General features: G+C 42.2%; 1 protein-coding gene across 1 annotated transcript in view; it reads left to right on the forward strand.

Moving 5' to 3' along the window:
• Window positions 1-14,108, forward strand: part of UBL3 (ubiquitin like 3) — a 125,149-nt gene that overhangs the window by 103,381 nt on the left and 7,660 nt on the right. The window contains exons 2-3 of the mRNA XM_031982942.2: window positions 4,245-4,353; window positions 8,139-8,303. Of these exons, the coding sequence (XP_031838802.1) occupies window positions 4,245-4,353; window positions 8,139-8,303 (274 nt within the window). The remainder of the gene's footprint in view (window positions 1-4,244; window positions 4,354-8,138; window positions 8,304-14,108) is intronic.

The following is a 14,108-nucleotide window of genomic DNA, read 5'->3' on the forward strand; positions in this document are numbered from 1 at the left end:
AGACTCGTGAAAATTTTAAACAGGGTTTAGCAAACGCAAACTTTACTCAATTCTTTCGAATTTAAATTAAATATTCTTCTTCTGCAATCAATTATTACAGATCAACTGTGAGGATAGAATATACTCATAAATTTTCTCTTTTTTACTAAATTGTTAATAACAAAGTAGTTGTATCCATCATAGTTGAGAAATAAATCATAGGGTAAGGGGTTAATACAGTTTATTACTGAATTCCGAGAGTGATTAGATATCAGATATTTGTATAGTATATTAATAATAGTATATTATATTGCTATAGCATATTCGCAATAACTTAATTTTTCGAAGCAGTATATTTTATGGGAACGTGTTCACTTGAAACGGTTTTCAATTGTTTCAACTACGGTCTAATCTCTTTGGCTATTTTCCTTTTACCTGCGTTACGCAAGCGACGAGTATTATTGGAACGGAATTCACGATCCGAAGTTTCATCTATTAAACTACAGCGGTAGGATATGGTCGAAATTACATTTTTCATTTTCTCTATTGACAGGGGAACATGCCGGACTCGACAAATATTTGACGCGAATTTTTGTTATCGGCCGTCGTTCACGTTGGAATGATGAGGACAGTTCTCAAAGTTTTGGGTTGGAAATGTACGTTTCAAAATATTTCAGGAAACAGATGACGCAGAGGAAAAATTTCATTTCATAAATTTCCAAATTTCCATTTCTCTGTTATTGCATTTCAAAATTTACATTCTACAGTTTTTTTTTCGTTCCGTGGAGTTCACCGGCGATCCAACCAAATCGAATTCACTCAATCGAATAACGATTATTTGAAAACATTTCCATATTACAAATTACGCCACTCAATGCAGTAACATTCAGCAAGATAAAGTGCACCGATAACAATGTAATTCAATTAAACAATTTCATGTTTCGTTCTTTTTATTCTGCATACTCTACGGTACTTGCGTATTATACGGTTCATCTTTGTTTCCCAACTGAAGCTCTCGCTGGTTAGTCGTTTGGATTAGGTCTGGGTTAGTATTTACCTACCCTAAGCAAAAACGGATAAGATTGTTGGAGGAGTTTTTAGTGGGTATGCGCAAACTTGCGGAGCCCTAACTATCCCTTAGGTATTAGGAGTGTGCTTTTAACCCCTTGCCTTACAACATCGTGTCAGACTCCAGGCGAAGATTTCTAATATGGTTTAACCAGTTAAGTGTGGAATTTAGTTTGAAAAATCTTTCATTGTGCGCACAATAAAATCAAATAATGAAGTGTATACTCGTTAAATGCAGGCCGAACGCACTTAAAATATATCCTCGCGAAAAACTAAAGCGAAATGGAGAAGAATTACATGTTTGTTTCAAAAAATAAATAATCCATCGTTAAAAAAGTTAGCACCATTAAGAGTTTTAAGATGACGTGTATACTCGTCAAACACAGTTAACTGGTTAACAAACATAAATGCCATTGAGTTGTGTTCAGTTCAAATGAAACATTACTGTTCTTGTTAACAATTTGTATAGTTTATACTAAATCTAGGCATATAAAGGGCATAGAATGTTTTCTTTTACTAGTGCATTATTAACGATAAATAGTTTCAACAAATGCATCTACGAAATTAAATCGTAAGGCAAGGGGTTAATAGCATTTTCTGCTCACTAGAAAGAGAGTTAACATTTATCTAATATTACAACACATTATTAATTATCAACTATTATATTATAATACATTTTATCATCATTATAAATATTATTACCAACACTTTATTCCTCTAAAACAAAGTTAACCCACGTAATACGTAAATACCCACTTTGCCCCACGAAATTATCCAGCATTCATCGCGTCGACGATCAGCCGCGTTTCAAATCGGCCGCCCCCGATTCAATTTTATCGACGAAACACGAAAGTTCAGACGGTTTCGACATCTGGCGTTGCAGTCGCGATGGCAGGGGCGGCTAGGGGCACAGAGCTTACGTGTCGGCAGGCGATAATTCGCGAGCCCGGCGACAATGATTTATGCCGCAACAACTCGCAGCGGATTCTCGCGGCCACAGGAACCGCAAGGGGTCACGAGCAGCGGCGGCGGCAGCTACCCTCTTCTGCACGGGTCGCGAGTCCGGCTTCGCCGGTAATTATTTACGTTGGCCGGTCTTCGCGCGGGACCGTAATTGAATTTGCGTCCGTCGGATAGTGCCAGCGAGAGAGAAAGACACTGGCCAGCGGGAGAAAGTAAGAGAGAGAGAGAGAGAGAGAGAGCGAGCGGCGGAGACCGGCCACTGACCGTAATTCGTCCGCGCGAGACGAAAACGAGGAGGGAGGGCGAAAAACGGAGAAACCGAGACGATTAATACGGTCTTAATTGTCCCCGTCGTCGCGCGAACGAAACGTGCCTGCTCTCCGCGCCACGCTTCCACCGACGACACCAATTGAAGTCTCGTTAAGGGGATCTCGTGCCGTCCGTCCGGACGAATTCCGGACCCTCGTTACTTTCCCTGAAAGATACCGAGACGGTTCCCTGAGTAATCTCTTTTTTTTCGCGGTTCAACGGAGGGGTTGATCGCGGCGATTTATAACCTTTTTTTTTATTTTTAATGCATCGCGGACGGATGGCTGCCCTTGCAAGATAATTTTATTTAGTAGGATATTAACGAACCGCACGCGTGCTTGGCAAATATTTCCTTAAGCGCGAGGTCTCGGAAGAACTTCTGTATGTCCAAGACTCCTTTCCATGTAGAATTTCACGTTTCCCGGTCAAAGGAAACATTAAACTCCATTAAAGTTCGCTCGAGTAGGACTTTCTTCGAATCTACACGCAATAGCGTGTAAACGTCGCGGCAGTGTAATAATATATCTCAACGAAATTGATGGTATCCTTAAGACAAGTTTTCAATGGGGTTCAATTTAATAAACATTTAATTAGCTGAAACGCAAGAACAGGGGAGATCGGCAGCAACGGTGCCCGTGCCAGCGAGATAAGCTCCAGAGCCTTTTAACCGCGCGGCTACGCCCCCATAGAAGAATTACGCTTTTCGACGTTATACAGCGTGCAGAGGTGCGGCTACGTGACTGGGACGCGACATTCCGGCTTAAAGGTTTAGGAAAAAAGTCGTCTCTAATTCCTTTTCATGCGGCCTCCAAGTAAAGACAGATAAGAAGCGGGGAACCATGTGTGCGTACACCGTGAACCGTAAATACCGTTCGCGCCCTTTCCGCGCCGCCTTTTTCCCCGTGTGTCGCCGCGCTGCCTCTCCGAGCTTTTTTATTATCAGTGTTCCCCGAGTGTGCTCTCCGCTTTGTCCTTGAAACGCAAAGCAACCCCGGTCAGGCCCTTGAAGCGACACGCGGCGAAGAGATACAAACTGGGAGGGTGCGCGAGCTAACGTTCGTGATTTAACCCTTTGCGGCCGAATGTCGACGTTTCGGCGAGATAAATTTTTCATGTTTCGAAGGCTAAGTAGCAAACAAATGATACAAATAGTCAAACAGCAAGAGATCAGCACTTAGTTTCTGCTTTTTCTATTATTTAAGCGATTGGTATATAATTTAGCGTCGCCTGCTGAAGGTTGTGTATATTTCAAAGAATCTTCGCCCGCGATGGGTTAAAGTGAGAAAATGTAAAATTAATGGGCGAACAGGATGGTTCGAAGGGAATGGGCATTACGACACGTGTGTCCACTGCTCTGCAGTGAAAGGGAGGGCTCTGTGAATGATTTACGGCCGACATTTTCTTTTCGATTTAGTTCGCAAGTAAATATCACGAAACCAAGGATGGTAGTAAGAGTATTAGCATTGCGGCTAGAGCCTTCGGTTGGTTCACTGTGTCAAGGGAATTAAGCAGACCTTCTATCTAATCCTGTTATTGAATTAGGTACTGTAATTGTGTTGCTTAGAATTAATTAGAATAACTGTCGTAAAAGGCGGTGTGACGCATCTGTGAAGCGTTTCTTGCGTCGAGAGCTATGGAGGACTGATGCAAGTACAACTGTAATTAGATAGTTTGTTTTATGTTTTCTCGGGCTATTTCGATGAGATTTTTTGCTTGTTTCTTGTTGTAAGAGCAGATGACTAATAATAGTACAGTGATTATCCTAAATTTGTTAAGACATGATTGAAATTAATATTCGACAGAAAGTAAGAGATTCAAACAGTTTCTTTCTTTTCTGGTATTTGTTTTATTAAGTTAAGTAGAGTAAAACGTAACCGATACAAATAACATTCGTATTAACGGTATTTTGTCGGGTTCTGTTACAGATAAATCTACGCCTCATTCTTGTCAGCGGTAAGACAAAAGAGTTCCTATTCAGTCCAAGCGACTCCGCGGGGGACATAGCACACCATGTGTTTGAAAACTGGCCAGAAGGTAAGTTATAGCTGACCATCTTTGGAAAATCAAGCTGCGCCTTGTACTTCGAACGACTGGAATTATTCAAATCGTATTATCAGCCAGCAAGAAATCTTATTGCATCTTTCACGACCCCGAAGCTGCCGGAGTTCTAAGAAGTTTTATATCCACTAAAAAAGTACAAAATCTACTTATCACTATTCTATTTTCTTATCATCGCAATCATCGTCCATAATTTCGCGTTATCATCTTATTTCCCTATTTCTTCTCGAATATCAATAATACAAACAAACACCGATGATCGCATTGGAATCAATTAACACCGTGATACATCGCTTCCACCGACAAAATGGCGGCAGACGGAGCCCAAGCGGCGGCCCAATAAATCGTCGGGCGCTCGGTATTCGTTAATTCCCGCGAAAGTAGCTGCCGGATCGGTAGATGTCTCAGCGTGAGGAACAGTCGCCATTTCTTAAAACCGTGCACGGTATAAATGGCGCGCGGAAAAATTCCGCGATGGCGTAGCGTCGCTGCAGCGCCCCGGGATAATGCTCGCTCGTTCATCACTGTCGAGACGCGAAACAACCAGAATTGAAAACACTCGCGGAATATGGGGGGCGGCGATGCAACGCTGTCTATCGTGGGACGTATCACTGCAATACAATTCAATTAGAAGCGTGCAGCGTGGAAATGGTTCGCGTAAAAATTTCAAAACGTCACCGGAAACTGTTGTCCACGCTCTCTCGCGACGTGACAGAGATTGCCCGTGAAAAGCGGACCGGTCCTTTCGCTCCCTTTCGTCCATGAAAAATGCACCACTTCTCGGTAAACGAAAAAAGGATTGCGGAATTCGCTTCGGGAAACGGAAGGGAACCGAATTAGCTATTTCTCTAAAGCTGCGTTGACATCGCAGCTGCGATATCAGCGAAGAAAGCGTCGATTCTAACGTCGGCGAAAGCTATTCAATGTAGATTTCTTTGGTACGTTTATAGTAAATACTTTATAGTAGATAATCTCATTTTTTCAAAGCAATCGTGATTTCCTTTGTACGATTTTAGTTGTTCAATCACTGTAGCAGTGATAATTAATTTCTCTGTCTGTACGACAGCGATTGGGCTATTGAAATAGTGGGCATCTATGCTTTGTAGCGACAGAACGGAATGATTGATTATTAACGGAATTATTAAATATTCAACGGAATATTTCTATGGTTCACTGTCGTTTACGCTCTCATCGAATATCGTAACTGCGATGTAAACGCAACCTGATACATCGAACGACGGAGAAACGAATCTAGTTTTTTATTCCTTCGAATGGAGTCCCAGAGACATAAATCACTGGATAGAGCGGAGGGAAGCAGAACATTCGTTTAATATTGAAATCCATTCATCGGCCGCAACTTCTGCTCTCCCTCGAGCCGTTGTACATGAATTACGTCGGCTTTCGGGGACGGAAGAGTGCCGCGGCGATACTAGATCCTGGCCGTAAGATGGAACGTTCCATTAACTAGCTGGCACTCCTTGGAAATTCATTAAGCCACTGCGGCGGGACTATTCGCTGTTTCGAATAACGTTGCGACCGACGTAATCCTGTCGCGGACCGACCCCTCGCCGCCTCCATGCAAATCGTCGCGATTACATAAAGATAAAAGGGCCGCTTAGCGTGTTATAAAAAGTGCCGCTTCCTGTTCCACGGATCTTCCTTCCGCGTGAACTGTTGGGAGATCACTTGGATAGTCTGAGGAATGCAGGTCTAATTGGTTAGGTTAGTTCTCACGTTTTTTCATTTCATTCTCGATACTAACTTGCTGTTCATCGATACAGCTGCACGCAAACAATCGAAGCTATAGGGTCGATGCCAAAGTTTTGACGTGTTTTTATAAGAAATAAAAAGAAGAGTTCCCAACTGTTCTCTGGCTAAGGCAAAACCAAGTAACAACGAAGGTAGAAGTGCGCTTTGTACACGTAATAACAGTTTGAAAACAGATGTTACTTGTTTCGAAGAAAAACATTTTTCTTTCGTTAACCACCTAGAAAAACGTCAAAATTTGTGCAGTAACACAATATAAATAAAATACTTGGACGAAGACCTGTCTTGCTCCTTTGTCATATCGATAGACGTCAAGTTTTCTCCTAATAGTACATAATGCAGGACTAATGCAGGACTAATTGGTCAGTTTTCATGTTTTTCCATTTCATTTTGTTTTTGATTCTACTAAACAAACTAATTTGTTGTTCGCGTGTACGGTTATACGTAAGTAATCGAGAATTAAACAAAATACTTAACGAAAAATGTTTCTTCTTTCTGTGGTGTTCCGCTAGACATCAAGTCCCCTCCCAACAGTCGGTTTTCGCGAAAGACGCTAATTGCTAGTCAACCGGGAACCTCTGAAGATCGTGCTTTGTCAACAGTGCATTGAATTTCAGCACTACAGGAACATTCCGACTAAATTGCAATAATGTGAAAGCGACTAAAAGCATTGAAGTTCTGGAAGTACGAAACACTAGCGTATTTGATTAAAGGATCATTGTTTGCTGGGAAAGCTGATTCGAGCTTTCATTGGAATTGCTTCTCGAAGAGTTGATTAAATGTAAATACTTGGAATTCTTATATTATTCGTTCGTACGTAGTTCTCTTTTCTTTTAGTACATCTTGATTCGTCGCGATAAAAGCAACCCTGAAATATTAACGTGTCCTTTCCCTTGTTCCTGAATATCGTGGAAATTACAGTGGTTATCGAGGAAACCGCAACATCGGAGACTTAATGGTTTTTAATGTCCTATAAAGCTGCAGAAATGCGTTTCAAGTAAAGACCACGATGAAAATTTTTCATTTCGGTATAAAAGGCCATAACGCTTTTATGCTAACGGCTTGTTTTATGTGCGTAATGCTGTAGTTTCCAACTTGTACAAGAAAAAAGGGGAACGCGTATCAACCTTTACGAGATGTTTCCTTGAAGAACCAAAAAGGCAACAGAAAAGAAATTGCCTGTTACGTCTATTAAGGTTCAACGATGCAGTTTCGTCGTCTAATAGTTCTATAACACAGGAACCGTTGATATTCATACCCACAGAAAACACACCAAACACCAAATATTTATTAAACAACCTAAAAACAATCCCACCCATTAAAATTCACTTTTCCTAGTGTTACACGCCGGATAAATCAATAAGTGACACCCTCTTCTCAAATCAATTCACCTTTAAACAAACGAAACGTAGTTTCCCACCTTCCAAAGCATCCCGATATTTTTACAAGTAGGAAACAGCATCCAAATATCCCAATCCGGCTACACTGTCCGAATAAAAGGAACATGCATCACTCATTGGCGCAGCATACCCCGACAAACCAACGACCCCAAATCATACGAAAAAAAAAGGTCGTTTTTATCCGCTGTCGCAATTTCCATGTAAAACACTGCATCCGGCCCGCACGGTGAACAATTTTTTCCGTCACGCGGAATCCTTTCCCGACAGTTCATTCCCAAAAGACCGGCCGGGGAACAATTGAAAAAGGAATCGAGAAACTCATCGGATCGAAAATCACGGATTTCCACGCAGATGTTCGCGTCTCGTTCGTTATCGGGACGCGGGATCCCGGAAGGGGAGTTCGAAATAAGGGGTGGATTTCACGTTCGTCACGGCGGAACGGTGGAACGGGAGGGTGCATGTCGATGTATCCGCGTTTTCCGGCTGAACGGCCGCGAAATTCCCTCGATTTTCCGGCGGCCGCGATGGAAAACCGTGAACACGCCGGTCGCAAGGTCGCCGATAGCTGATGACGGGTACTCTTTTGTCTTTCAGACTGGGCGGAAGAGGCAGTCGCCAAAGCGGAGATCCTGCGGTTAATCTACCAGGGCCGTTTTCTGCACAGCAATGTCACGCTCGGTGCTCTTGGGCTTCCTTTCGGAAAAACCACGGTGATGCATCTGGTCCCTCGAGAGAATCTTCCCGAGCCTAACTCTCAAGGTAAATCATCAACGGTGGCCCGGCCCACCGGTTTCTTTTGTATTCCTGCCCGCGGCCGGAACGAGACCGGAGGCGGAGACCTTTCTTCGTGATTTTCCGTTGAACGACCATGTTTTTCAGCTCGGACCGCCCGACGGCGGCCGATCGGGGCGCGTTTAAATGGCGCGAACACTGAAATCTGTTCGGGTGTACGTTTCATGAGTTTGAGACGACGGGAAGCGGAATCAAGTTGGCGGCTTAAGATCATCCTGTCTAGTCGATATTTGGGTTCTTAGGAAGAATTATAGGAATGTTTTCTTTATTATTGATGTACCATTGTGCGTTATAGAGTAGCTTCGACGGTTTGGCAAACTACCTGCAAGCTGAAAAGTTAGAGAGGCAGGGGAACTCTTCTATTTACGATGCTCGGGTCTCCTCAGTCTTCGATGCATGATCGGTATTGGCCGCGCAGCGGTAACAGAGGACAGAAGCGAGACTGAGTGCGACAGAGTGAGACGTAACGATAGAGATCAAAGTTCATAGTGCCGCCAACTTCGTTCTGTATTACATCTCACTTCGTCGCACTCAATCTCGCTTGTGTCCTTTGTTACTGCCGCGCGGCTAGTAATGATCTTGCGTCGAAGACTGAGGTCCGAGCATCGTAAATGGAGAAATCCCCTTGCCTCTCTGACTTTTCAATTTGTGGGTAGTCTGCCTACTCGTAGCAGCAGCAGTATACTTGGATTATACGAATATTTTTAGAAAATATTAGCAAAAAGCATAGAGCTATGCCAGAGTATTCGTCGCCGTGGAGTCAACTTTGTTAAATATCGATAACTTGTTTCACGCCCTGCGACTGTTGTGATAGAAATAATTAACTCTTTCCACTCGAGAGGTGACTCTCAGTCACCATCTGATTCGATATAACAAAATTACAAAGAGTTCTATGTAATATTAATTATAATATAATGCATCAGAGTGTGAATGAACACACGTTGAATGCTGTGGGGGTCACCGGTGATCCCCAACCAAATCGAATTACTATAGTTCACTCGATTAAACGATGGTTATTTGGAAACATTTCTATGTTACAAATAATGCTATCTAATTTCGTGATATTCAGCCAGATAAACGTGCAATAATAATAATGCAATTCAATCACATGGTTCGATATCATATTTTTATCATTTTGTGTATTTTACTGTATGGAATCGTGCGGCATTCAGTGTGTTAAGTATGTTTTCTCATTTGTTCGTTTCAAACAGTATCGTCTAAGACTCATCGGACAGCGTCGAATGTTTCTAGTGAAAAGCTTCCGAGTGCAAAGGGTTAAGTCTGTCGTGTTAGGAGTTATTAAATTATATCGTTGGCTATGGTTTGTAGTAAAACTATGCGTTTTCAAAGATTTATTGGGAGTATAGACAATGAAAAACGAATGGCGCGATGTTGGCTATTTCTGGTGGCTGGGACAAGCCCTTTTGTTATTTAGTGTAATCGCATCAAGACATCGTTCCAGCATTTGAGCACCTGTCAGCCCTTCATAAATAGGTTTCACGATTCCCAGTACCTTGTCATTTAACAACGGTTTTCCATGCGTGAATCTAGTATCGGTTTTCACCCTGTACAGATTACCCTTGAAGTCCATTTTACAACTTCCCTCGGCGTGCGCGTGCAGTTCTCTGTTACACGGTCTGTTACAGGGTTTAAAAATATTTGCAACAGCTTTAACAGTTACTCGATTGTTTCCTTCAAACGCGAAGTAACTTCGTGTCCTTTGCGAAATTAAAGTTGTGCTAATCACGTAGGCAGCTTTCGAAGTATAAATATGAGTGTTAGGGCACAAACAGCAAGAAATCAATTTTCTTGGCTACTTCCGTTGCTACTTCTTTAAAAGAGACATCTGAAAAAACTCATTTCTTAATTTCTCTAGACCTAGACGATCCTTTCACGAGGAATTCTATTTCACCCCTATCGAGACAGCTACACATTTGTACCGGTACCATTTTCATGGTTGTTTGATCATTTCCTGGGAAAATAACAAAACCTGTTTCTCAACGCTGGAACTACCGTATCCGTAAAAATAGCGAGTTCCAACTTTCTCCTTACGCAATTATCAATATCTTAAAAGCATCAAGTATTCGAAACGATTATAAAAATAAATAGCTTCGCTTCCTTACGAAGAACATACGAAGAACCCGAGAAAAATCAATTCTCACAATTTTCAGAAGCATACTAGCCCCTCGCAGACGAGGATTTTCCAAACATTTAGGAACTCGCCTATGAAAATCTAAAAACGCATCGATGCCTTGAATACTAAAAAAGTAGAAAGCCACGTATCAATCTCCAATTATTCTAATAACAAAGTGTCGCATCAGCAGCTTTCGATTTCACACGCGAAAGCTGGAAGCCGCCATTACGCCGACATTCGGCCGCAAACGGTTAATCATGTTAAACGCTCTGTAGTTCCAGTGTTAAGGGTGGATAATTAGGGTTCTTCCCTTGCAAGTCTCCCCAATCAATCTGCGAGTTGGACGGTGTCGCGAATGCCGCTAGCGCGTGTTCCCTGCTCAAACGAGGACCCTCCGTAGGGGCTTGACTCACATAACACAGCGGACCCCTACTCTTTTATGTCTTCGGCTCTTCGCGTGGCTCACCGCCTCGCTCGCGAGCCCCGAAGGCGGCTCTTGTCTGCGAAGGACCTACTCGGGTATGCCTCAGTTAAAGGAAGCACTGCTGCGTTTTATTACGCACGGCTCACGTAATTCGCAGAATAAATATCGCAACGGTCTTTACACAGAGCCGAACGCATTGTTCTTCCTCGCGCGGCGAGCTCGTTATCCGTGTAGCCTCGCGACAAGTGGCATATGGTATCCTCTTGTCTGCCTCCCCGTATTCGATTAGACGTGTCACTTCTGAATCTCGGAACGATTCGTGGAACAACGTTTTATGGAAAATAAACGTTACGTACTTCATGCATTCACGATGGGCGGAGTGTTTCTGGGCTACCCCATTGAACCTTGTGTATTTGAAATCAATATATTCTGTTTACGGTTGGTTAGCGTTCGCAATGCACCGTGCAGGGAGTTTACAGTATATTTTTCGGATTTTTAATTAAATGGTTATCTCGTTGAATATTAACACTAGATTTACGGACGTTTGTTTTGCAGTTTATTCTGTTAGTTCTAGGGAATTATGTTCGTTTGTATAGATCGCGGAAATTGTAGCTTTGCAATTAGAGTATTACAATATCCATTCGCATAATTGTTCAAATCGAAATCGACTTGACACGTTGACTGCCACGGTGGTCGCCGATGACCGGAGCTTCCAAATTACTTGGAAACAATTATAATTTGTCAGACGGCTGACGTCGAATGACAATGTTCAATAGCGTACATACATAGATAATAATGTAACCTAATGATCGCAATGCCAAAAAAGAGGTGATCGTTCCTTTCTATCTTTCCTACGAAAGAATAAACAATACATAAAACTCTGAATTCTTTCGTGGCAGTCAACGTGTTAAACTGTTACTAAATAATGTTTGAATTGTAATTCTTTCTTGGCTGATGGATGAAAACTGTGAGTTGTGTGATAGGGAAGTGGTCCAGGTGGTCGAGGTAGTAATGCATCAGTTGTTAAAGAATTGGGAAACATTTTGATTTAACGTTGATTTGATTAAATATATTTTCACTGATATTTTTTTTAGGAATGGAAATGTTAATTTTCGATATAATTCCGCAGTGGATGTCCTCCGAAATGACGGCAAAACGCGCAACTCACGTGCCCGCGGCAAATAATGAGAGAACTCTGTACATTTACCGTTCCTCGCATCCAATCAAATTCGTATTCCCGTTTTCCCATTACGCGCTGCGCATTTTCCTTCTGTATGGTAATCGCCGTTGAGTAATTAGATTCGGAGTTACATAAAAATGTGGTTACGCCATTGTGCGCGCAGTAGCTGATCGAGATTCAGACTTTCGTGATATCTTTGAATACGGTCCCATTGTTCGCGATGATTCGGTGAGTGAACTATTTAATTGTGTCGGACGAACTTCGGTTACAAAATCGAAATACGCAGTTATCATACAGGACGTTTCAAGGAAAATGCCACGAATTCTGAAAGCGTATCATACTAATTTAAACGAGATGACAATCCTGTGGAATAATTGTTCAGAGACTATAATCAGAATTTCCTATTTCGCCCAGCGACAAAATTAAGAATATATTCCTCTTCTTTCACGAGAGACAGAATTTATCATCTTGTGACGACACATAAAGTGATCAAAAATTCCAAAAGTAAAAACTTCACTTCAATATCTCTTCGAATAAGTTCCACTAATTCGACATAAAATTCAATTCAACATGATCCATGAATAATGCAACAATTTGCTGAACTCCGGGCAAAAATTATCAAGTTAAAAACATTTGTTTTTTTCCACTTTTGCTAGATCAAACACACTGAACAAACGACTAATCTATTCACTAAATATCTATCGTATAAAAGATACAACAATTCTCTTCAATCGCTCATCGAATAAAATTATCTCGACTCATGCGATGAGAAATACAAATTTCCAAGCCTAATGTAAGTCACATTGCGATTACACGTTTCACATTCTCTCGCATAATCGAGTGTTAAATCCTCCACCCAACAAACCACGAATACCCACTTACTCCTCGCTTCAACGTCAAAACCGATAGAAAAGCAGGATAAAACAGTTCGACTGAAGTTTCTAACAATTACAGGTCTTCTGCCAAACGGTGAACACATGCACATCCAGCCCGACGACACAGACAGTGTCAGCGATGGCTATCTCGAGAGCTGATCCACAGAGCACCCTAAAATCCGAAGTGACTCCTGTTATCCACGAACCACGGTCCTTGATCCGCTCCCGCCTACTCCCGAGCCGATCTCGAAAGTACGAAAAGAAAAATGAGAGGGAAACGGGAAAAAATGGAGTCGCTGGGAACAGAGAGTTGACGGTACCTAATTGCCGTTCACTTCTCGAGGTACTGTTTCGCGTTGTCGTTGCCGCTGACAAGTTTCCTTTACGCTCGGTGGGCACGACAATTCATAGCGATACTTATCCAGCGTTTCCTTCGCGGGGGAACGAAACGGAGAAAGAAAAATATTACCCCGGTTTACGGTCCGCTTGCGGAAGCCGAGGACAACGGTCCTCCGCCCCACGGAAAAGAATTGCGACTTGCCGCGGCGGAAACGTTGCATTTAGTTGAAATGATAAACGTGTGCGTTGCACGACGCCACGCACGGTTACAGAGAATACGCGTACGCCGCGTATCCCCTGTCGACTTTATTTCCCTTATACCGAGGCAGCAGCCTCAGAACAGGCTCTGGAACAATAGAAACGCTTTGCGAAAGTTGTTTAATATTGATCGTGTTGATGGACGTACTGAAGATACCTTGAGGACTCTTTTAAATTGGACCCCTTGCACTTGAGAGGTGACTCAAGGTCATTGTTTGAAATAATATAAGAGAATTATAAAGTCTTATGTTTTAGAAGATTTGTATAATGTATCGGTACGTGAGATATTGAAGTAGAACAGCTTCGTTTCTTAATATATTTATGTTACGAAGAATGTTTATCTGATAGAGAAGTGTTGAATATTTCTACTGAAAAACTTCCGGGTGCAAAGGGTGCAGTCATGATTGTTTCTCCTTTGCAGAATAATAGAATGTATCGTTAATGTTTAGCAGAATTACTAAGCAGTAACCGTTCAATGAAATCCAAGGTCCATATTTCGCCATTGAGCTACCATGTTCGACGAAAAACATTTTCGACTGCTCGAACGGAATCGATCTAACCG

Source organism: Nomia melanderi, chromosome 10 (assembly GCF_051020985.1).
Source record: "Nomia melanderi isolate GNS246 chromosome 10, iyNomMela1, whole genome shotgun sequence".
NCBI classification, from domain to species: Eukaryota; Metazoa; Arthropoda; class Insecta; order Hymenoptera; family Halictidae; genus Nomia; species Nomia melanderi.